The sequence below is a fragment of the Nipponia nippon genome, unplaced genomic scaffold (assembly GCF_047370975.1).
Source record: "Nipponia nippon isolate SJK-2023a ecotype South Korea unplaced genomic scaffold, ASM4737097v1 scaffold_48, whole genome shotgun sequence".
Taxonomy (NCBI): Eukaryota; Metazoa; Chordata; class Aves; order Pelecaniformes; family Threskiornithidae; genus Nipponia; species Nipponia nippon.
The window spans coordinates 574,702-597,882 of NW_028262367.1; the positions used below are offsets into that span (position 1 = coordinate 574,702).

At 53.5% G+C, this 23,181-nt stretch overlaps 1 protein-coding gene across 1 annotated transcript; it reads left to right on the top strand.

The window, feature by feature from the left end:
* The first annotated feature begins 16,080 nt into the window (after nucleotides 1-16,080).
* Nucleotides 16,081-18,067, top strand: LOC148052431 (ubiquitin carboxyl-terminal hydrolase 42-like). Its single transcript, XM_087730119.1, has 6 exons — nucleotides 16,081-16,222; nucleotides 16,663-16,773; nucleotides 16,849-16,951; nucleotides 17,119-17,186; nucleotides 17,348-17,418; nucleotides 17,981-18,067. The coding sequence occupies exons 1-6, from the start codon at nucleotides 16,081-16,083 to the stop codon at nucleotides 18,065-18,067; spliced, it is 582 nt and encodes a 193-aa protein (XP_087586245.1).
* Nucleotides 18,068-23,181: the final 5,114 nt, after the last annotated feature.

The window sequence follows — 23,181 nt, forward strand, 5'->3', positions numbered from 1 at the left end:
CAGCCTCTTAACCTAACTGCCTGGTCCACCTCTAAGCCATGTCCTTAAGCACCATATCCATATCCACAGGTTTTCTGAATACTTCCAGGACTGTGATTGTACCACTTCCCTGGGCAGTCTGTTCCAATGCCTATCCACTCTCTCCGTGAAGAAATTTTTCCTAATAGCTAATCTGAAATGCTATTATGGAGGCCAGCTCTGTCACAGAGGTGCCCATTGCCTGTCCCTGCCTGCGGTCACAGGACTGCCGCACCACAGGACTGTGACCAAGCTGCCAGAGCACTCCGACCGTGCAGCAACACAAGGGCTGAGAAGGAGAGTGTGGAAGTGGAAAGAGAGCAGCTTGGGAAAGACCAAGAACTGGTGCTCCCTGGCAGTGCTGCTGTGCCAGGGCTGTTTTTCCTCTCCACCTCTGCACCAAGGTACTCCACCTGCAGCTTTACAAAGGTCTGAGGGGAAGGATCTCAGATAAACAAGCTGCTGAAGGGTCCTTTATTTTGTTTAAACACACAGAGAGCACGGCTCCTCATTTACACAGTCTGGATCACAAAAAACAGGTGGATATTGACACAGATGAAGACAAGCACTTTGTTTGTGGACAGCATTATTACAACTAAGAAAAGCCAAAAACAAACTACCCAAGAAAGTCTCAGCCTATAATGAGTTACATTACAAGCGCAATGAGATTTGCCAAAGAAGATGGGCAGTTTCTTGCCGATTAACAGCATCCAGTCAAAAGTTTCTTCACGGAACCCTTCAGCTCCTTGTTCCTCATGCTGTAGATGAGGGGGTTCACTGCTGGAGGCACCACTGAGTACAGAACTGCCACCACCAGATTTAGAACTGGAGAGGAGATGGAGGAGGGCTTGAGGTAGGCAGACATGGCAGTGCTGACATACAGGGAGACCACGGCCAGGTGAGGGAGGCACGTGGAAAAGGCTTTGTGCCATCCCTGCTCAGAGGGGATCCTCAGCACAGCCCTGAGGATCTGCACATAGGACACCACAAGGAAAACAAAACACCCAAAGACTAAACAGGCACTAACCACAAGGACCCCAACTTCCCTGAGGTCGGCATCTGAGCAAGAGAGCTTGAGGATCTGGGGAATTTCACAGAAGAACTGGTCCAGGACATTGCCTTGGCAGAGAGGTAGGGAAAATGTATTGGCAGTGTGCAGCACAGCATGGAGAAACCCACTGCCCCAGGCAGCTGCTGCCATGTGGACACAAGCTCTGCTGCCCAGGAGGGTCCCGTAGTGCAGGGGTTTGCAGATGGCCACGTAGCGGTCATAGGCCATGACAGTGAGAAGAAAATACTCTCCTCCAAACAAGAAGAGAAAGAAAAAGAGCTGTGCAGCACATCCCAAGTAGGAGATGGCCCTGGTGTCCCACAGGGCATTGGCCATGGCTTTGGGGAGAGTGGTGGAGATGGAGCCCAGGTCAAGAAGGGAGAGGTTGAGGAGGAAGAAGTACATGGGGGTGTGGAGGCGGTGGTCGCAGGCTATGGCGGTGATGATGAGGCCATTGCCCAGTAGGGCAGCCAGGTAGATGCCCAGGAAGAGCCAGAAGGGTAAGAGCTGCAGCTCCCATGTGTCTGTAAATGTCAGGAGGAGGAACTCGTTCGTGGAGCTGCCATTGGACATCGGCTGCGTCTGGGCATGGAAACTGCCAAAGGAGATAAAACAGAAAAATTCAGAGAAGCTTCTCTGAGCCAAATTTCATTCATTCATTGTGCAATACCTAAGGGTGTTTTTCTTTCCCGAGGGATGGTTATGCACCTCCGAGGCTTCAGCTGTGGTTTGTGCTGGCTGAGTGTGCTGTGCAGAGCCGTACTCTCTCCCCAGGGGCTCCGGAAGGGTCAGCCCTGCTTTCCAGCAAGGACCCATGAAGGCAGCAACAGCCCCGGGTGTTTGGAGGGAGGCTTCCTGGGGAGGAGTTCCCTGTGCTGCACTAGAGCGGAGGGCAAAAAGCCCAGAAGGACGCTTTCTTCCCCAGAGGAAGGTGGGAGATGAGGCGCAGCAAATGTGTGTCAGTACACTGTGTTTTAGTATGCAGACACCCCCATCCCACTTGGGAAATGGTCTTGGAAAGGGTCACATTCCCCCGTTGCCCCGTTGCTCTCAGTGCAAACCTCCGTCAGTGCTCCCATGCAGGAGGGCTGCTCTGTCCATCAGCCTGGTGCCCAGCTGCTCTGGGCTTGCACCGCTCTCAGCTGCAGGACGACTGCACCCAGAGGTTGCTCTGGAAAACACACTGGAGTGTCCTGGGAGCAGAGGGGTCCTGTTCCAGGTGCAGAGTTCAAAACACCTCTCCTTTCCAGCACAGCTCTGCGGAGTATGAGGAAGAGGACAGGGCAAGGATGCTGATTGGCATGGGCAGATCGGGTGCTCTCAGACATCTCCAAGGTCCTGCAGGAGAGCTGTGCCCTTCTGGAGGGATGCTCACAGCCTCGCAGGACTCCCTGTCCAGCATAATCAGGTGTCTTAAGGTGAGGTCTGCTAAGGGAAGCAGTGCCGCATTGCCCAAGCACTGAGTGCAGTGTCTGGAGCCTGGAAAATGAAGAGAGGGCTTGGGCACCTTGGTCCCATGGAAACACCTCCAGGGCAGCGCCCTCCAGGTCAGGGCCAGAGCAGGCACTCCCCACCCCCACCCCTTGCCCCACACCACCACCGTTACTGCCAGGGACCCCACGAGCAGGAAGAAGAGCAGCACAAGCAGGGGCAGGAACAAAGAAGAACGCTGTGACTCTCCTCCTAAGGGAAGCAAGGAGAGGAGAGGCGGCCGGGCACTCAGGAAAGCCTTCTCCTTACCCAGCAGAGCACAGCACCTCCCAGTTAGCAAAAGCGCAGGGCAGTCGCTCTCAGCCCCTTTGCCCTGCAGAGGGAAGCGGCCACGTGTCAGGAGAGATGCCCCTCTGCTGTGCCAGAGCTCTGGCTGCAGAGGAGGCAACTCCTGCCCTGGACCACACAGCCTTGAGGGCAGAGGCTGTGCTGGGTGGGAGACGAGAGCAGGGGTCTTGCGCAGAGGAAGGTGTCTGCATTGGAGGGCATGACAGGGAGCTTCCCAAATTCTCCCTCCCATGCCATTTGGGGTTGGAGGTTCCTAGAGCTCTCTGCCCATGTCTCTGCTGCCTGGAGCTCTCCTTGCCGGGAACTGTTTCTCTGCCCTCCAGTTTTTCCCTGTCAGGGATCACAGACCCCATCACTCACTCCTGTCTGCTCAGCTCTGACCTGAAGAAACCTCCCAGTTTCAAGCAGTCTCTGGTGGTACTCCCCGCTTGCAGGCAGTAAGGAGCAGGTCAGAGAAACCCTGCTGAGGCCAGCAAAGGTGATGCTGGTGCTCTCTGGAGGTAGAGGAGTGGATGGAAGCAGTTGCCTTGGCTCCTACCAGACCTACTGATCTCTCAGCGTGGCAGCTCAGGACTCTCAGGCTCCCTCGCCAAATGCAGCAGCACCTTTTCCCTTTGTCCTGAAACAGCAGGAAACTGGAAGCATGGCCTCAGGAAAGCTCTTTAGTGTTAAGGTATCCCCTGCCTTGCTCTTCCTCTGCAACAGTGCCCTCTGAAATGCCCTGGGCAGCTCTGGCTGCACACCCTGCCTTCACCCCTTCCCCCTTGTCTAACATGAGCCCCTGGGCTGGGAGGCCTCCTGACAGACCCTGGAGGCTATGAACGCTTTCGGAGACCCTTCCCGCAACGGCAGCTGCATTGCCCTGCACCAAGAGACTTCCCGTGTCAAGGGCTGGAAAGGTTTCTTCCCTTGCAGCTCTCCTCTCTCCTCCCACTCCAGCCTGCCTTTAATCTCGCTCTGCCCTACTCCTTTGCCCAGAGCCCTGCTGCTCTTGGCAGAGGAGTTGCTCCTTGGCAGAGCTGTCTCTCTGCACTGCTGCCTGCTTCCCAGGAGCTCCCTCCACCCCAGGAGCCTGTCTCAGCCCCGGAGGAGGGCACCTGCCCAAGACGTCACTTTCTCTGCCCCCCACCCCGCTCGGCGCTCCCTCCAGGTGTCCCTGGGGCTCTCCAGGAACCTGCTTGGGAAGAGACCGATGTTGCCTCTCTCACCTCTGCAGAGAGGTTTCTTTGCAGCAGTGGCCTTTCTCCTCTCCCAGACACAGTTAGGTCTGAGAATCCCCCTGCCTTGGCCCATCATGAGGCAGGACACCTGGACACTGCCAGGGAGGCAGCTCCTTCAGCCACGCTGAGGGAAGGCAATCAGCTGAGTCAATGGAGGCATCTCATGCTGGATTTGTAGTGCTGGGGCTGGAAGGGACCTCAGCTCCCTCCCAGGCCTGCCACAAGCCCCCAGGAGTTTTCTCCTTTCTCCTCACAGAATGACAGAAATGTTGAGGTTGGAAGGGACCTCTGGACTTTCCCTTCCCCTTTGTGAACCCATGTTAAATACAAGTCCCATTGAACTCATTTGATATCCTTCTGGGATAAGGTCACCATCCTAGTGGATGAAGGCAAGGTGGTGGGTGTAGATTTCCTGGATTTTAGTAAGGCTTTTGGTACTGTCCCTCACAGCATCCTTCTGGACAAGTTGTCCAACTGGGGGATGAGCGGGTTCACGGTGCGCTGGGTGAAGAACTGGCTGAAGGGCAGAGCTCAAAGGGTCGCAGTGAATGGGGCTGCATGTGGCTGGCCACTGGTCCCCAGCGGTCTTCCTCAGGGCTCAATCCTAGGGCCAGTTCTGTTCAATATGCTTATCGATGATCTGCGTGCAGGAGTCGAATGAACCACTAGCAAGGTTGCTGATGATACCAAACTGGGAGGTGCTGTTGACTCTCTCGAGGGACAAGAGGCCTTGCAGAGGGATCTAGATAGATTGGAGCATTGGGCTATGATTAATGGGATGAAATGGAACAAGTCAAAATGCCAGATTCTGCACCCAGGATGCAGTAACAGTGGGCACAAGTATAAATTGGGAGAAGAGTGGCCCTGCAGAAAGGGATCTGGGGGTGCTGGTCGACAGCAGGCTCCACAGCAGTCAGCAGTGTGCCCTGGCAGCCGGGAGGGCAAACCGTGTTCTGGGGTGCATCAAACACAGCAAAACCAGCCGGTCAGCAGAGGGGATTATCCCGCTGCATTCAGCGTTGGTGAGGCCTCACCTGGAATACTGTGTGCGGTGCTGGGCCCCACCATTGGAGAAGGATGTTCAGGTCCTTGAATGCATCCAGAGGAGGGCACCAAAGCTGGTGAAAGGGCGGGAAGGCATGTCCTCTGAGGAGCAGCTAAGGGCTTTGGGCTTGTCTAGTTTGGAGAGAAGGCGGCTGAGGGGCGACCTCCTGGCTCTCTCCAGCTGCCTGAGGAGGGCACGTGGAGAGGGAGGTGCTGATCTCTTCTCCCTGGGATCCGGTGATAGGACACGTGGGAATGGCTCAAAGCTGCACCAGAGGAGGTTCCGACTGGATATCAGGAAACATGTCTGTACTGAGAGGGTGGTCAAACCCTGCAACAGGCTTCCTAGAGAGGTGGTCGATGCCCCAAGCCTCTCAGTGTTTAAGAGGCATTTGCACAATGCCCTTAATAACTTGCTTTAACTTTTGGTCAGCCCTGAATTGGTCAGGCAGTCAGAGTAGATGATCATTGTAGGTCCCCTCGAATTAAACTCTTCTGCTCTGCTCTGGTTTATATGCTATGCTATGCTATGCTATTCTACTCATTTAATCAAAACAGGTGACAGTTGTGTGACAAGCAGTGGGCCTACAGCTCTTCCTGGCAGTGCACGTGTGGGCCGCAGCACCTCAGCTGTGGCACCAGGCTGGAGGACAGCCTTCTCACGGGGAAACCTGAGCAGCTCCTGCTGGGCTGGGCTGTGCTGTGCTGCATGGACAGTGTGGTCTTCATGCCTGTGCTGTGCTGCACAGATCCCTGGGCCGCAGGACAACCTCGGCAGCTCATTGCCACCGAGGAGCCTGCCGGCAGCTCCCACTCTCCACTGGCCAGGAGGCCACCTGCCTGGCTTTGCCTGCACCTAACAGCGCAGCAACAAGTTCTCATGAGAACGTTGTTTCTGTTGGACTGTACAAAGGATAAATAACGTTGTTTCCTGGCACCTCGTGTAGCCCTGGCACCTCATGGAGCTCCACGGGCCTGGATTTGAACATGAAAGTCAGCAGATTCCCTGAATGCTGTCAGGCAACGTGGGGCTGAACATGAGGCAATGGCCAATATCTCCACGTCAGTGGAGATCTCGTAAACACAGCAGAAGGAGGAGAGAGAGACGGAGTTCTCCCTATGGCACAGGACTCGAATCATTCAGATGAATAACTCTATAAACTGCCCTGAGCGTCATGAGCAGGGACAGTTTTAAGGTTCAAAACTGGTTACAGAGCCCAAAGTCTCCTTTTCAGGGCCCAAAGCCTCCTTTTCAGGATCCAACCCCTCCTGTTATGGTCCAAATGCTCATTTTAAGGCCCAAAGCCTCATTTTTAAGGTTCAAATTTTCACCTTAGAATCCAAAGCCTCATTTCTATGGCCCAAAGCCTCACTTTTAGGGATCAAAGGCTCATTTTAGGCTCCAAAGTCTCTTTTTAGGCTCCAAAGCCACATTTGTATGGTCCAAAGGCTCCCTTTCAGTTTGCAAATCTCCTTTTTAGACTCCAAAGCCACATTTTGACTTTCCAAAGCCTAATTTCAGGCTCCAAAAGCTCAGTTTTAGGATGCAGCTGTTTGTTTTGAGGGCCCAAGTTGCATCTGGAGTGTCCGAACCCTCATTTTCAGGGTTCAACCCTCTTTTAGGGCTCAAAGCTTCATTTTTAGAGTACAAAGCCTTGATTCTAGGCTTGAAAGCCTCCTTTTGATGGTCCAAACCCTCATTTTCAGGGTCTAAACCCTCATTTACAATTTCCAAGCCCCATTTTAAGATTCAATGACTCATTTCAAGGGCCCAGAGCATCATTTTTAAGTCCCCAGGTCTGACTTTGAAGGTCCAAAGCCTCATTCCCAGACTCCAAAGCCTTCTTCATAGGGTCCAAAGGCTCATTTTTGGGCTCCAACCCTCAGTTTTAGCTTCTAAAGCCTCCTTTTCTGGGACCAAAGCCTCGCTTTCAGGAACCATAGCCTCCTTTTTAGATCCAGTCTGCAATTTGGACGGGGACCAAAGCCTCATTTTGACAGCCCAAATGCTCATTTGGTGGGTCCAAAGCCTCATTTGAGGGTCCAAACTCCTCATTTAGGCTACAAAGCCTCATTTGTTTCATGTCCCAAGCCTCATTTTGAGCCTCCAAAACCCCATTTTTAGGGTGCAAAGCCTTAGGTTGTGGTACCAAAGCATCATTTTAGGGCACAAAGTCTCATTTCAGAGTTCAAAACCTCCATTTCATTTTCCAAGCCCCACTTTTAAGGCCCATAACCCCCTTTTAATGGTCCAAACTCTCATTTCTAGGCTCCAAAGCCCCCTTTGACAGCTCAAAGCCTTCACTGGGGTGCCCAAAGCCCTATATTCAGGACCAAAGCTTCAGTTCTTGGGGCCACAGAGGAACCAATGGGTTCCCCTCATTTGCAGGGTCCCAAGTGTCATATGTAGCATCTAGCCCATCCTTTCTAGTGCCCAAAGAGTCCTTCTGAGGGCCAAAATCCTCTTTTTTTTGTTCCAAACCTGTCTTTTATTATGCATAGCCTTTTTGGGGGCCCACAGTTTCATTTTTAGGGTTTAAACTCTCACTTTTAGGGCACCAAGCCTCTTTTCAGGGTCCAAAGCTACATTTAGAGTGTCCAAGGCCTCATTTTTACTTTCTAAAGTCTTAGTTTTGCTCCCAGAGTGTCATTTTGGACTTCAAAGCTTCATGTTAGTGGTCCAAAGCCTCTGTTTCAGATTGCAAAGTCTCCTTGTTAGACTCGAAAGCCGCATTTTGACTTTCTAAAGCCTCAATTTCAGGCTCCAAGGTGGCATTTTGAGGATCCAGCCAGTCGTTTTGAGGGCCCAAGCCACATCTGGAGTGTCCAAACCCTCATTTTTAGAGTCCAAACCCCTCTTTTAGGGCTCACAGCCTCATTTTTAGGGCCCAAAGCTTCATTTTTAGAGTACAAAACTTTGATTCTAAGATTGAAAGCTTTTCAGGGTCCACACCCTCATTGCAATATTTCCAAGCCTCACTTTTAAGGTTCAAGGATGCATTTAAAGGGCGCAGAGCATCATTTTTAAGACCCCAGTTCTGCTTTTGAAGGTCCAAAGCCTCAGTTTTAGAGTCCCAAGCCTGATTTAAAGGGTCTCCTGTCCCACCCAGCAAAGCCTGTTCCCCCAAGGCCATGGGATCGAGGGCATGAGTCACATCCTTGGCAGCTGGACCTCCAGTCGAGTGTAAGTGCACGTGTCCTACAATGAACACAGAACAACACAGAAAAAGCGACTGCCCTCCAGTGTCAGTGTCAGTGAGGTGGAGAGCAAAACAGGGTAAGGAGAAGGCTCCACAGCATTCCCATCTGCCTTTCTGTTCTTGCTTTGTTTTTTTTTTTTGGAGCTTTGCAATTTTCTTCCCTCTTTCCCCACATTTCTATTGTGCTCTTCCTCTGTGGGGCTGTGGTGGGGCTGCAGGTCAGCTTCTGTTCTGACACCAGCGCTCAGGGTCCTGCCCTGGATGTGTCTTCATGGGAACTAGGTGCCCAAGCTGTGAGGCACCATGTCATTCAATTGGTAGCGTTGAAAAATTTTCTGAAACATTCCTCATTCAGCTCATGGCGGGGGATTGCGATGAGAAATGACGTGGGCTTTACCTCTAAGAAGTCTCCCCGAACTTGTCATTGTGTTTTCCTTCTTGGACAGGTCCCCATGGCCACAGAGAACAAATGTCCAATGGCAGCTCCATCACCCAGTTCCTCCTACTGGCATTGGCAGACACGCGGGAGCTGCAGCTCTTGCACTTCTGGCTCTTCCTGGCCATCTACCTGGCTGCCCTCCTGGGCAACGGCCTCATCATCACTGCCGTTGCCTGCGACCACCGCCTCCACACCCCCATGTACTTCTTCCTCCTCAACCTCTCCCTCACAGACCTTGGTTTCATCTCCACCACTCTCCCCAAAGCCATGGCCAATGCCCTGTGGGACACCAGGGCCATCTCTTTCTCAGGGTGTGCTGCCCAAGTCTTTGTATTTGCCTTTTTCTTTTTGGCAGAGTATTCTCTGCTAGCCATCATGGCCTATGACCGCTACGTGGCCATCTGCAAACCTCTGCACTATGGGACCCTCCTGGGCAGCAGAGCTTGTGTCCACATGGCAGCAGCTGCCTGGGGCACTGGGTTTCTCCATGCTGTGCTGCACACTGCTAATACATTTTCCCTACCCCTCTGCCAAGGCAATGTCCTGGACCAGTTCTTCTGTGAAATTCCCCACATCCTCAAGCTCTCCTGCTCAGATGCCTACCACAGGGAGGTTGGACTTCTTGTGTTTACTGCCTCTTTTGGATTTGGGTGTTTTGTTTTCATTGTGGCGTCCTACGTGCAGATCCTCAGGGCCGTGCTGAGGATCCCCTCTGAGCAGGGACGGCACAAAGCCTTTTCCACATGCCTCCCTCACCTGGCTGTGGTCTCCCTGTTTCTCAGGACATAATTTTTTGCCTACCTGAAGCCACACTCCTTCTCCTCTCCATCCCTGGATATGGTGGTGGCAGTTCTGTACGCAGTGGTGCCTCCAGCAGTGAACCCCCTCATCTACAGCATGAGGAACCAGGAGCTCAAGGAAGCAGTGTGGAAACTGATGACTGGATGGTTTTAAGCAGCAATAAACTGCCCATTTTCTTCTGTATATCACTCACAATGTAAAGCACTATAGGACCAGCCTGACTTTGGCAGTTGGTCTGGTTCAGTTTTTAACTTTTGTTAGTTTTAATCATATTGTCCACAATGAAATGCCATTACTCGTAACATTCCTAAGTCAGTATCTACCTGTCCTGTGTGACCCAGAGACTGTGTAATGACGAGCCATGCTCTCTGTGTTTTAAAACAAAATAAACGACCCCTCAGTGACTTGTTTGTCCAAGGTCCTTTATTGAGACCTTCTCTGGAGCTGCAGGGGCAGTGCCTGTGTGCAGAGGTGGAGGGGAAAAGAGTCCTGGCACAGCAGCACTGCCAGGCAGCACCAGCACTTGGTCTTTCCGAGCTGCTCACTTTCCACTTCCACTCTCTCCTTCTGAGCCCTTCTGTTGGTGTAAGGCCTGAGAGCACTGGCAGCTTGATGTAGTCCTGGTGGGTGGCAGCTTGTGCCAGCAGGCAGGGACAAGCAATGGGTGCTTCTGTGGCAGAGCTGACATCCATAACAGCATTGCCATCATGAAAGGGCAGTTGCTGAAGGCTCTAGGTCTCACCCACTGTGGCCAGCTTCATTGCAAATGCTCCATCACGCTTCCTTGGCTTTCTGGCCTGTCCCTTTCATTACGTGCTATCAAAGGAGGTAGCCTGCAGAGCATCTCAGCTGTGCAGTCAGAAGGCAATCAGGCTGGCAAGGCATGATTTACCCTTGGGGAGTCCATGCCGACTGCTTTTGGACATGTTCTTCTCTTTTAGCTGTCCAGACATGTCAGCCATGAGGAGGCATTCAGTGGCTCCCTCCTCACCAAAGTGAGCTTGTACAGCCTGCGGTGCCCTGGCTTGCACTTCTGGCTGCCTTCAAAGATGGGTGCAGCACTTGCTTGTCCTCACTCACATAAGATCTTCGCCAGTCCCATGACCTCTCAGAAGGGATACTCCAAGAAACGCCAGTCTTCCCCTGTAACTTCCTTACCACTATTCTGCCTGTTATACAGTGGATTTAGTTTCACTAGTCTTTCATATACTTTCACCTATCCTGATACAGTGGCCATTTCTAAAATCATCTTTGCGGATGCAGACTGCCTAGGCAAAGGCCCTTGCCATTTTTCTCCCGTTTTCTCCTCCCCTTAATCTTTGTTCATTCAGATACCTCTCACCTATGCGACTGCCTTAAGCCTCAGGGAGTTCAAAGCTTGCCTGTCTCTCAGTAGTCTAATTGTCTCTTTAACCAACACTTTAGTTGTTTTCCTATCTATCTGTTTGCACTTATCTATCTAAAACATTTCTCATAAGATTATCCCTTGTAGAAAGGCAACCTCCTTAGAGGCAGCTTGTACTTAGCAGATGGATACAGAGTGTGTTTTACTGTTTGTGAAACTTTATCCGGCTTTTCTTTACTTGCAAATAGGAAAAATTCTCCTGTGCCTGTGTGCAGCCAGTTCTCGAAGGAGAGCAGGTGGGAGATGGTGCAGAGGACCTGTAGCATCCAGCTACGGAGATGAGTGCAGAAGTCTGATGCAAGGAACAGTGATGCAAGTCCCAGGTGGCCAATGACAGAAAAGGGGACGTTTGGGAGGTGAGGAGCAAAGTTGTCCATACAGTGTCAGACCTCAAGGGACTGCTTTTCCTACCTGTCCAGACCTCCCGAGCGGACACTCACCTCTTCTTTAACCTCAGAATTAATAAAAAATATCCTTTAAAACAAAATTCATTTTTATTAGATGCACTTTGAAATCTTTCGCCTTAACTACCCTAGGAAACCTCTCTAATGAGCTGTACAAGTCGTGAAGACTTGGAGAAAATCACAGGAAGAGACAGGGCTCGTTAGGGCTTTCTGTATTTTAATGAGCCCCATGGTGTATTTGGGGCTGAGGCCTTGAACCTCAGATACCGAGAGGAGATTGAACAAACTGCTCAAGAAGTCCAAGTCAGAAGCTGAACCCAAAGTATCTGGAAGCATTAATGGGCCCCATGAGGACCATTACTGACAAAGCCTCCCCAGGGACTCTTTAGAGCAGGTAATTGGAGGCCATGATTGCAGGTAGGCAAAGGCTCTGTGCAGGCAGCTGTAATGCTGAGCAAACCCTTTGGTTTCTTCTGTGAAGCAGAAAGGCCAAGCCCTCATCCGCAGGCCCTGGGAAGGCAGATCCTGTCCCTCCCGCATGGCTCAGGGCTCCTCCTGGGGGCAGTGGGGTGTGAGGGTGAGCAATGCCAAGTGTAGGAAAACTGTACACCACCTCCCGACCTCCCCAGGCAGGGCTGAGGAGAAACAAAGGCCAGAGCCTCAAAACAAGTTTTGCCTGGTAGGCCTCGGTGCCAGAGGCAGCTGCCAGAGCCAAGAGGACAAAGACCTCGGTCCTGTTGGGCCTTTCAGCCTTGCTAGAGCCCTTGGCCATCTCTGCTGCAGGCTGTCCTACGCTGTCCCATGCCTGCACCTCTTTCCCTTCAGGCTCTTGACATCCATCTTGCCTTCCCACCTAGCTCTCAGCCCAGCATTTCTATAGCTTCACTGATGGCTCTCCACCCTTGCTGGCTTTCCCTTGAAACACAAAGCCATGGGCTGATCCAGACTCCCTCTGGGTCACCTCTTGCACCACAAGGCTACCCTTTCAGTGACATTTCTTTTTCCTCACATCCAGTCTGAACCTTCCAAGCTGCACTTTGTGGAGGCTTCCTTCTCTTCCCACTACCAGGAAAAGCTCCATCACCTCTGAAGCTGCCCTTCAAGCAGTTGCACGCTACTACTATAGTGCCCTGAGCCTCCACTTCACCAGGAGAAAGAAGTCCAGGTCCTTCAGCCTCTCCACAGAGACCCAGACCCCCATGCTGAGATGCTGGTGGGCAGAGGTGGTTGGGGGGTTACCCGGAGGGCAGGAGCACCAGGAGGAGCGTGAGCCTGCTGCTCTACCTGCCATGGCAGTTGGGCAGTGTGGGGTTGGTTTGGGGCAAACAGCATTCTGAGGGGTCCGTCCCCATGGCGATCATTCTGCCAGCACCTGCTTCAGCCAGCCTTGCAATGCTTTGATTTTTCATACCACGACAACTTCCCACCTCCATGATTTTCCATCCTGCTGCTAATTTCCTGCCCTCAGTGTTGGTTTCCCAGCCCCACGATGGTTCCCCGTCCCAGTGATGATTTCCCATCCCAATGGTGGTTTGCTATCCCAATGGTCTCCCATCCCAAGCATGATGTTTTGGGGGAGGCGAATTTCCTGTCCACGGGGAAGGGATGGGGCCAGCACCAGTGGCCCTGTGATGCCAACATGCCTGTGCTGTCCCATCCTGCCCTGGTGGTTGGGATTGGGGCGTGGGGGGTTAGGGCACTTTTGGGTTGTTTTTGTCCTCCCCTCTGTGCCCTGGGGGGCAACTGCTGCTCCCAACTGTGGTGGAACCGGTGCCGGTACCGTTACCGTTCAGCCATGATGGGGAGCTGTCACGAGAATTTGGCAAGTGGGCTATGCTGACGAGGAGAGAAGCTGGGACGCAGAGTATAGCATTACAAGAGGAATTCTTGCATTCGTGCGCATGAGCCGTCCCATTCAAACTGTGGCACCACAAATGCGGTTTTACAGATGCTTCTTATGCTTTTCAAGCGTTCCGGTCCAATGCAATTTGACCGACCTCTGCTTAACACACACACAGGCTGCTGTTCTGCAAAGCAACTCCAATTCTGTGGCGTCATCATCCATCTGCTTCTTTCTTGATCTTGATGTCCCTGGAGTTGGTCTGGCTGCAGATCCTGATCTCTGATGGCAGATAAGGGGAGGGTTTCACAGAGGTGTCGGAGGGGCTGGGATGCTGACGTGAGCTGGGTCATCCAGGGGCATCCTTTCTTCTTCAGGGTGGGGGCTGTCCTTCTCCTCCTTGCAGTGAGCTGGGGGCCTTTAGTCCTGCTGACTGAACCATGACTGTGCACTATACAACGTCAACTAGATGTATATCTGTCTATCTTCAGGAGCTTGATCTAATTTCATACTCTCGTGACTTACTGTTGCAATACTTAGGGCAAGAGATTTTCCTAAGAGAGCCCCTGGGGTGTCCCTCTGTGGGGGTCCCTGGGAGGTACTTGTGGGGGTTGCTCGTAGTGTGGTGGGAGATGCAGGTACTGGGGGCAATGGTAGCAGCGTGGGGTGGGGATGCTGTTCCTGGGGCCATTTTCTCCAGCCTGCGGTGGGGATGCCAGCAGTGTGGCTGTCAGCAGCAGGACAGGGCAGAGATACCAGGGGTGTTGGTGCCAGGCCGGGGTGGGGATGCCGGTTCCGGGGCGGTGGTTCCCGTTGGGAACCGCGAGGTGGTGCCGCATTTCATAGGGGTTGCCGCCTTTCACCAGGGAACAAAACGGAGGGACAAGGAGCACCAGTTACAGAGTCAACCTGTGGCTGTATCTTGGGGGGAAGATAAAATTCATTGGAAATGAACCTATAAGAGACCAGGTGCTTTGGTCCACGAGCCTCACGGACACAGTCCTGTACCTGGGAAGAGTGGAAGAGAAACCCTCAGCAACCCAAATGTGGCAGCCAAAGCTGGGAACAGGCACGCTTACAGCCCTGGGCAGGTTTTTCTTCATCCAGCTGGTGCAGCTCAGGGAGGAGGTGGGAGCTCTGCCAGCAGATGAGCAGCCCTTCGTCAGCAGTGCACGGGGAAGCCCAGGGGCTGATGGCTACAGGAGGTGCCCGGGCCGTGGCAGCTGTGTGGCCTCCAGGGGACACATTCCCATGTGGGCCCATGTCACAAAGGGGCAGTGATGCAGCACCCACCCGGTGCTTGTGACCTCATCTGGCCGGGGCTTGAAATCCTGAAGAGCAGGCCAGCGAAAGCTAGTTGGGCTGAGCTGGCCTTCGGGATAACTCAGCTCCTTCCATTGCTACTTGCGTGCCTATTTTTTTCCAAGCATTTATCATTTACTGCTCACTTCTCCTCAACTTCCATACTCGTTCAAAGGTAATTATGATTTGACTTTCAGGACACAGCATAGGGTAGGTAGATAGAGGAGAAAAGCATAGGCTGGTGTGTGCCTTCTGAGCTCTAGGCTGAGCTATTACACCTTTCCAGGCTGGTCAGATATGGGCTATGGGTAGAGTTCCTCTTTGCTAATTCTTATATTTCTTTGCCATATCCCAGGAGAGGTAAGTAGGGGGGTGGCAGTGTAGTCTGAGGCGTTGGGCTCAGCCTGGAATGACAAGAAGCCCACCCTGACTGATGGGGTAGGAAGGGAGACAGAAAAGGAGGACGGCAAAGGCAGCCGTTAAAGTAGCAGCCGAAAGCCGGTCACTGCTGTGTACAAGGTGGGAAAGTGTGGGCTGGAGAGCCAGAGGGCTCTGCTGCTAACGCTGGCCACAGGTAAGCAGCAGGACCCCTTTAGAGAAGGTGACACGCAATGCAGTCTGTCAAAAGGGCCTTGGTAATTGCTGTCAATTGGAGTCCTGTGACAGGGACAGCAGGGCCATCAGCCTGCAGCTCTGCAGCACTTACAAGTACCACTGAAACACTGCTGATGGCAGACGTTGATCTCTGGGTTTCATTTGGAATTGTTTTCAATCATTTTCTTGAACTCCACTTATTTCTTTGCAATCAGGTGACAGGACTGGCGCTGATCTTCTCTTTCTGGAGCGCGTCCTGACATCCTTTGTCATCCAAAGCTTTCCGCTCTGTTCCTGAGAGGAGCAATGGCCGCAAAGGGGAATGACTCCTGTGAGTAACGGCTTCACCATTGGACTTTGTGAATGCCCAAAGGCAACGGACGTGGCTGCTGCTCCATCCCTGACTGTGGATGTGCTGACAACCTAGAGTGAATTCTGGGGCATTCCCTGGTAGCAGCCAGGCTCACCCAGGTGTTTTTGATTAGACACAGGAAAATGAGTTTTGTCCGTCATCTGCCACGATGGACAAGACTTTGAAAGATGACATTGCTCGTACTGACATCAGTAGGGTTACCTTCTGGGCTAGGGACTTGCTTGTTTTCATGAAGTCACTATCAGAAAAAGGGAAGACTTGACCTGATAATCCAATTCAAGAGTCTAGAGGGAAAGGAAGGTAGCCCGAAGCACAGAAATCAGAGTGTGGCTTTCTTGGAGTTTTGGCAAAGGAAGCAGGGCAACAGACTCTTTTCCAAAACTGCTTCTTGACCAGTCATTGTCAATGGCAGTGTTAGGCTTCCCCCAGTGTTTCTGTGTTGGAGGTTAGAGCTGCTTGTCCTGGGGGCTCCTGTACAGAGCTTGACTTTTAAACGATGCTTTTGTGCAACAACGTCATCTCCTCTCTTTTCAAATGTCATTTCCCTGCAGCCATTGCCGAGGGAATGGCTCTGCCGCAAAGGATCCTCTTTCCCCCGGAGAAGCTTTGCATGGATTGGCAGCAAAGACAGAGAGCTGGAGCAGGACTCCACAACCTGGGCCATACGTGCTACCTCAACTCCGTCCTGCAGTGCCTGACGTACACACCCCCTCTCGCCAACTACCTGCTCTCTCGGGAGCACAGCCGCTCGTGTCAGTACTTTTATCAACAGCTCCTTGCAAATCTGGTGGGCTCTTCCCAAGGATTCCCAGCATCTGGAATTTGATTGAGGAGAAAAGCAGCCCGCCTCTCTCAATCCCCCGAGTTGGTGTTCTTTGAACACGCAAGCCTAGAAGCCCCTTGTCCTATCTCAGTGTATTCATCTTCAGAAAGGCCCCTCTTTCTAGCCCCTGCTCTCGGTCCCCATTCCTGCAAGTTAAACTCTCTTTGCTTCTTGCACAGAAAACTTTTGTCAGTTCAGCATCCCTCTGAAGAAAGTTTTCTATGCACTACAATGTCCCAGTGGGCCATTGGCACCTTGGGAGAAGAGGAGCGGGGGCTGTTCTTGTAACTTCAGGATCTCCATTAGGTTTCCCACCGCTCTGGAGATCTTGCTAACCCGAGACGCTTCCCTCCCTCCCTTCCTCTTCAGGTCGCCAGCAAGGCTTCTGCATGATGTGCAGAATGGAAGCACACGTTAACAAGGTCCTGCATTCCTCAGCCAGTGCCATCCAGCCTTGGAGTGTTGTCAATGTCCTCACACGTGAGTCATTTCAGGTGCTTTTACAGGTTTCCTTCCCTTCCTGCGGGGGACAACTCCTAACTTCTTCTTTCTTAGGAATAGGAGAACATTTCCAGCATGGCATGCAGGAAGACGCCCACGAGTTCTTACGCTGCACTGTCGATGCCATGCAGAGAGCTTGTCTGAGTGGAAGCAACGAGTAAGCACAAGCAAATTCCCTTTTCAATGCTCCTGAGGCCTTTGGACTCCTTGGTGTACTCCCATCAAGGAAACCCTACCGCCAGGGTTTTCAGACAAAGCAAAACTCCTGGAGGAGATCACTCTCTGCCCTACTTCTGAGCTCCCTGCCTTACCCTTTCTTTCCAGCTTGGATGTCTCTTCTCAAGCAACTACCATCGTCCACCAAATATTTGGGGGCATGCTGAGATCCAGAGGTACTTTTCCATGACTATCGCTCTGCTTGGAATTGTCTGTGTCCTTCTGTCTGCCTGTCATAAACAGCTGATCGTGTGACTGGCGTAGCAGGTATGGAGGCCGTAAACCGGCACAGTCAGTCGACTTCCCCTGTCGCTGAGCATTTTGATTTGCCTTCCAGTCACGTGCTTGAGCTGCAAAGCCGTTTCCGATTCCTACGAGGCCTTCCTGGATCTTCCTTTGGATATAAATGTAAGAGGGTTTGTAACTGGGATTCAAGACATCCCAAGGCCCCCGTAGCTTTCCAGAATAAACGCAGGTGGTGTAAAACCATATACTGCAAAGCCAAGAGAAGAGAGCTTGGTGGTGGGTGGGGAGTGGAATGGACTGTGTCCTTCTGGGGAGGCCATGGCAGTGGTCTCCCTGTAGGTGCGGGCTTTAAGTGGGACAAGCACACATTATCCTCCCTGCACCCTTGATGGACTCTCCTCCTTCTTCCCTTTGCCCTCCCTCAACACCCCTCTGGCTCCCAGGCTGATGGGTTGTGTTGTTTTCATTCTGATGACCCTGCACCCCATCAGTAGCTGAACTGAGTGGTGCCACAGAGAGGTCGCTTTGATAGCCCTGGGCATTCCTGGGAAATGAGGAAATGTTCAGCATAATACCCTCTTTCTGCCTCCTTCTGGACACTGCTTGTGGGTTCACAGTGGGTCTCCTCAGCCTCAGCTACCTGCGCCTTCTTGGCAGCTCTTAGCCAAGTGTTTGGGCGAGGGCGTTTCCCCGAGCTCAGTGCTCTCCTTTCTCCCTCCTCCAGGCAGCCTCCTCTGTCACCGCAGCTCTGCAGGACTTTGTGAAACCCGAGCAGCTGGATGGGGAAAACTGCTTTAAATGTAGCAAGTAAGATGATTACTAACGCCATATTAATGCTAGATCCTTCCTGAAGGTGCTGCATGTCATCGTGCAGAAGTCCTCTTTTCATGGAGGTTTAATGCCCAGTAATGGGCAGCAGCTGTTGTTTAATCTGGTACTTATGGTTCTGAATAGCCTTAAAACAGCGTCAGGATGTGTGAGACAGGAAAGCTTGTCTTGCCTTCTGGCGGGGAAAAAGGGTGCCCTTCAGCATCTGGCTCTGTGCTTGCTTTCAAGGTGTGACAAGATGGTTGCCGCCTCCAAGAGGTTTACAATCCATCGCGTGCCCAAGGTTCTCACCGTGTGTCTGAAAAGGTTTGAACATCTCACCGGCAGGAAGATCAGCAAGGTGTGTACGCAATTGGAGTGCAACTTTCTCTTCCTGGAGCGGGAGGTGTCCCAAAGCAGTAGGCTCTTTCACAAGCCGTTCATGTTGGGTTCGTTGTGTTCCCTTCTGGGGAGACGAGAGTTCCCGTGGGAAGACAAGCATGGACTCTGCTCCGACGGAGCTGCTTTGGCCAAGAACAGTTTCCTGCCACCCAAACCATGACATGTTGAAGGCTCGTCCATGTACTAGCTCAGGATCATTTCTGAGCCCTCTTGGTCTCTCTGTAGGTGGTGGAGTATCCCGAGTACTTGGATCTTTGGCCATACACATGTCGGACAGCAGGAGAAACGCTCCTCTACGCCTTATATGCTGTCCTGGTACATAGCGGTGGCAGCTGTCATGCAGGACACTATTTCTGCTACACCAAGGTCAAGAGCAACTTCCTTCCTAGCAGGGGAAAAAATGTGTGCTGGGGAAGGCAAACTTTCTCAGCAGTGTTACTGGCAGCCAAGGTTCTGGGGGGGAAGGTCTCCTTACCGGCTGCGTTGGAGTTGTTTTGGTGTGCTCTTGGTTCGGTAGTTTTCTGCCTGTGTGATCACTGAGAAACCAGGCAGTTCCTCTCCAGCTATCGATGCCTTTCTTTGCAGGCCAGCGATGGACTGTGGTACAAGATGAACGATGCGTCTGTGGAGGGTTCTGACATCAACACAGTTCTCAGGCAGCAAGCCTATCTACTGTTTTATGTCAGGTAATAACCAGTGCTAAAATGTGTTTCGAATACGTTTCCTTCTCCTGGCTTTGCTCTTTTTCTTCTCATCCTCCTGAGTGTTTCTCTTTTGGTCCTAGGAGACAGTTCCTACCTGCATCATTCAGTGCTGTCAAGTCTGAACTACCTCACCTCTGTCCTTACTTTTCCTTGCCGGGCTTTCGGCTCCTGCCCTGCTGTAAAGTGCTCCTTGTCTGCTCTCTGAAGCTGGCTAATGTAGAGAAGAGTACTTAAAGGGGGCCTCCAGGAAAGATGGGGAGGGACTCTTTATCAGGGAGTGTAGTGACAGGACGAGGGGTAAGGGTTTTAAACTGAACGAGGGAAGATGTAAATTAGGTATTAGGGAGAAATTCTTTACGGTGAGGGTGGTGAGACACTGGAAGAGGTTGCCCAGAGAAGCTGTGGATGCCCCCTCCCTGGAAGTGTTCAAGGCCAGCTTGGATGGGACTTGGAGCAACCTGATGGAGTGGAAGGTATCCCTGCCCATGGCAGGGGACTTGCAACTAGATGATCTTTAAGGTCCCTTCCAACCCCAACCATTCTGTGATTCTGTGATTCTATGAAATGGAGGCCGTAGGGGGGATAAAGACAAGGACTTGCTCTGACAGGTGTAGACCTGGTGGGAAGACCCCAATCGAATTTCTCATTTCTAGTCTCGCTTATATCTTCTCTCTGTTGTGGAAACCGCTCCAAGAAAATGACTGAACCCCAGAGGAGGCTGCAAGAACAGACCTAAATGGAGATCACTCTTTGTTTCTCCAGGTGCACTGATTTGAAAACTGGAGAAAGGGCTTCTTCCTCACCAGCACCATCATATGCCCGTCCCTTCCTCAGTCAGTGGGGGGCCGACAGCAAACAGGCGTGCTCTGTGGGACCACAGGGTCTGCCTCGTCGGACTAAGGTAACTCTGGGGAGGTGGGTCAGGGCAGCAGGTGGACAGTGGATTTCTTTCTGGGATCTTGGCATTGCTCTCTTTTCCCTCCCACACTGCAGCTTTCTTCACAGCCCCAACACTGCTCCCTCTCAAAGCATCCCACTTGTCTGCCTTTGGCCCTTCTGCCTTTGCAGCCCTCCAGGAGAGCCTTTGGGAGGCCCTTAGCTGTCCCCTCCCACAGCTTCTGGGCTTGCCTCACTCTTCTGCTCCTTTCAGGACGAAAGGGCAGGACCTTTTCACAGCTCTCTTTGCAGGACGTGGCGCTGGGCATGGAGGACTCTGCAGAGGACAGCAGCTCCTCTGCAACAGCCAGCAAGAGCCAGCTCACCTGGGCAGCTGCACGGGAGGCATCTGCAGGCTGGACGGGCTTCATCTGGCCAGGCAGGCTCAACATTGCCTCCTACATTGGCTCCTGCTTGCATCGCTTCTTCTGTGGCTGCATAAGGCTGGTGTCCGGAAGGAAAGCTGCGTGCCCGCTCTGCTCTCAACCATGTGAGCGTGTGCTGCACACCGTGCGAGAAGACAGCAACAAAGAGGAGCATGGATTCAGCCCTTCTTCCCACTGCCAGAAGAGTGGTGCCAAGGAGAGGGCCCGGAGCAGATCCCCGCAGTGGGGACAAGATCTCCGCAGCTGGTGCGTGGACACCACCGACTATGACCACTCAGCAGGGAGGAGGAGGAGGAGGAGAACTGGTCCTCCAAGGTGTGACTGCACTCCCAGGGATGACACAGCTGCAGGGCCCTCCAACGGCAGCTCCCAGTCGGCTCCTGCACCCAGTGCTGCACGGGAGCAAACCCTGCCAGTGCAGAGAGAGCAGAGCAGATCCCTGCAGCAGGGCTATGATCTCCACAGCCAGTTTGTGGAGATCACGGACTATGACAGCTCAGAAAGGGGGAGGAGGAGGTGGAGAACGAGTCCTCCATGTCGTGACCAAGCCCCAAGGGATGACACAGCTCCAGGGCCCTCCAACACCAGCTCCAAGTGGGCTCCCGCATGCAGGGCTGCTCGGGACCAAACCCTGCTGAGGCAGAGAGAGCGGAGCAGATCCCCACAGCGGGGCTATGATGTCTGCAGCCAGTTTGTGGACACCACAGATTATGATGCCTCAGCAGGGAGAAGGAGGAGGAGGGTTTCAGTGCCCCAGAGAAGCATGCCAGACAAAGACTCGGGGCGCTGCGGCGGTGACGGGGACAGATTGTGACCCTGGCTGAAGAAGGAGCACAGCATCTTTCTTCTGCTGTGCCAGAGAAGAGGAGCAGCAGAAGAAAAAGGAGGAAGAGAAAACGAGGAAGCACCAAAACTGCCCCCAGCAGGGACCAAGCTGCACAAAAGGCACCAGCAGCCCACCCTGCCCCCCCTCCCAGTGCTGCCTCTGGCCAGGAAGAGCTCAGAGAGACCTTCCAGAGACTTGGACAGCTCTGCCGGCTAGCCCGCCTGCCCACAGGTCCCTTGAGGAGGAGCTTTAAGCCCTGGTCAGCTCTTGGGATCGCCTTGCAAAAACAACACTCACTCGGTACCCACAGTCAGAAAAGCCAAAGCCAGAATTAAAAACACTCGTTGGCCTTGCATATGTAATTCCTGGGGTGTTTTCTTCTCTGTAGGTTTTGGGGCAATTGGAGGAAATGCCCAGTGTGGGAGGTTTATGTCTTGGGATTTTGAAAGCTGTGTGCTTGCCTGGGCCCATCTTGCAATCTCTTCTTTTTAAATATGGAGTTCACGTCACTCCAACAGAAATGGGCTGGCTGAGACAACAGCGAGTGGGACTGAAACGGGCTGAACGGCCGGGCCCTGAGGGTGCTGCTCAGTGGCACCAAGCCTAGTGCGAGGCCAGTAACCAGGGGTGTCTCGCAGGGGTCAAGACTGGGTCTGATCCTGTTTATCATCTTCCTTAATTAATGTTCTGGAGGATGGGGCAGAGTGCACCCTCGGCAAGCTGACTGATGACACCAGACTGGCAGCAGCGGCACTTAGGCCAGGGGGTCGTGCTGCCGTCCCGAGGGACCTGGGCAGGCTGCAGAGACGGGCTGACAGGGACCTCATGCCCAGACCAGAAAGGGGACGTGCAAAGGGTGCTGTGCGGTTGATGAGCAGCGGCACAGGCTGCCCAGGGAGACTGTGGAGTCTCCATCCCTGGCGATGTTCCATGGCCCTCTGGACATGGTCAAGGACAAGCGGCTGTGAAATGGATGCCTGGAAGAGGACCCAGCCACCAACGCTGTCACCCTCAGGCGGCCATCGACAGCTCCACCAGCAAGCTGCAGCCCTGGAGAGGAGCCCAGGGCGGAGCAGGCTCCTGGCAGGCCCTGCGGCCCCTGGAGAGGAGCCCAGGCAGCAGCAGGTTCTCTGGCCGGAGCTGCGGCCCGTGGGGTCCAGGCAGGAGCAGGGGAATGGCGTGAGGAGGAAGGGGCGGCAGAGCCGAGGCGCTGTGGGCTGCCCGCAGCCCCATTCCCCGTCCCCCTGCACCGCTGGGAGGGGAGAGGGGGCCGAGGAGTCGGGAAGGAGGAGTGAGGCTGAGCCTGGGAAGGGCGGGGCTGGGGGAAGCTCTTTGGGTTGGGGTTTGGTGCTGCTCTCCTGCTGCCTTTTCCCTTGGCACCAAACTGCATCAGCCTGGCCCCGCTCAGGCCCCGCTCGCCCCTGAGGGGGCGCAGGCGGCTCTGGGAGGAGAGGCCCGGGCTGCTCCCGCCCACCCAGCCAGAGCCGCGCCATTGGCCACAGCTGAGCCAATCAGCAGAGCCGGTGTTGGCCTGTCAGGGCCAGGCGGCCTGGGGCGGGGCCGGAGGGGCCAGAGGCCGAGCGGCCTGAGGAGAATGGGGGCAGAGCTGGGCCGGGGGCAGGCGGGGGGGCCCCGCTCAGCAGCCGAAACCAGTTCCCACCAGTGCAGCCCTGGCTGAGGACAGCCCTGGTGAGAGCAGCACAAACCCCTTTCCCTTTTCCCAGCCTCCCTGGCTGCCGGCTGCAGCCGAGGCAGAGGCCGGGCAGGGGAGGGCTCATCCTGCCAGCGCTGCTGATGGCGGCAGAGGAGAGAGCGGCCTGGTCCTGCTGAGCGCAGGGTCGCTCTCCCGCCTGGGCTGCCCCTC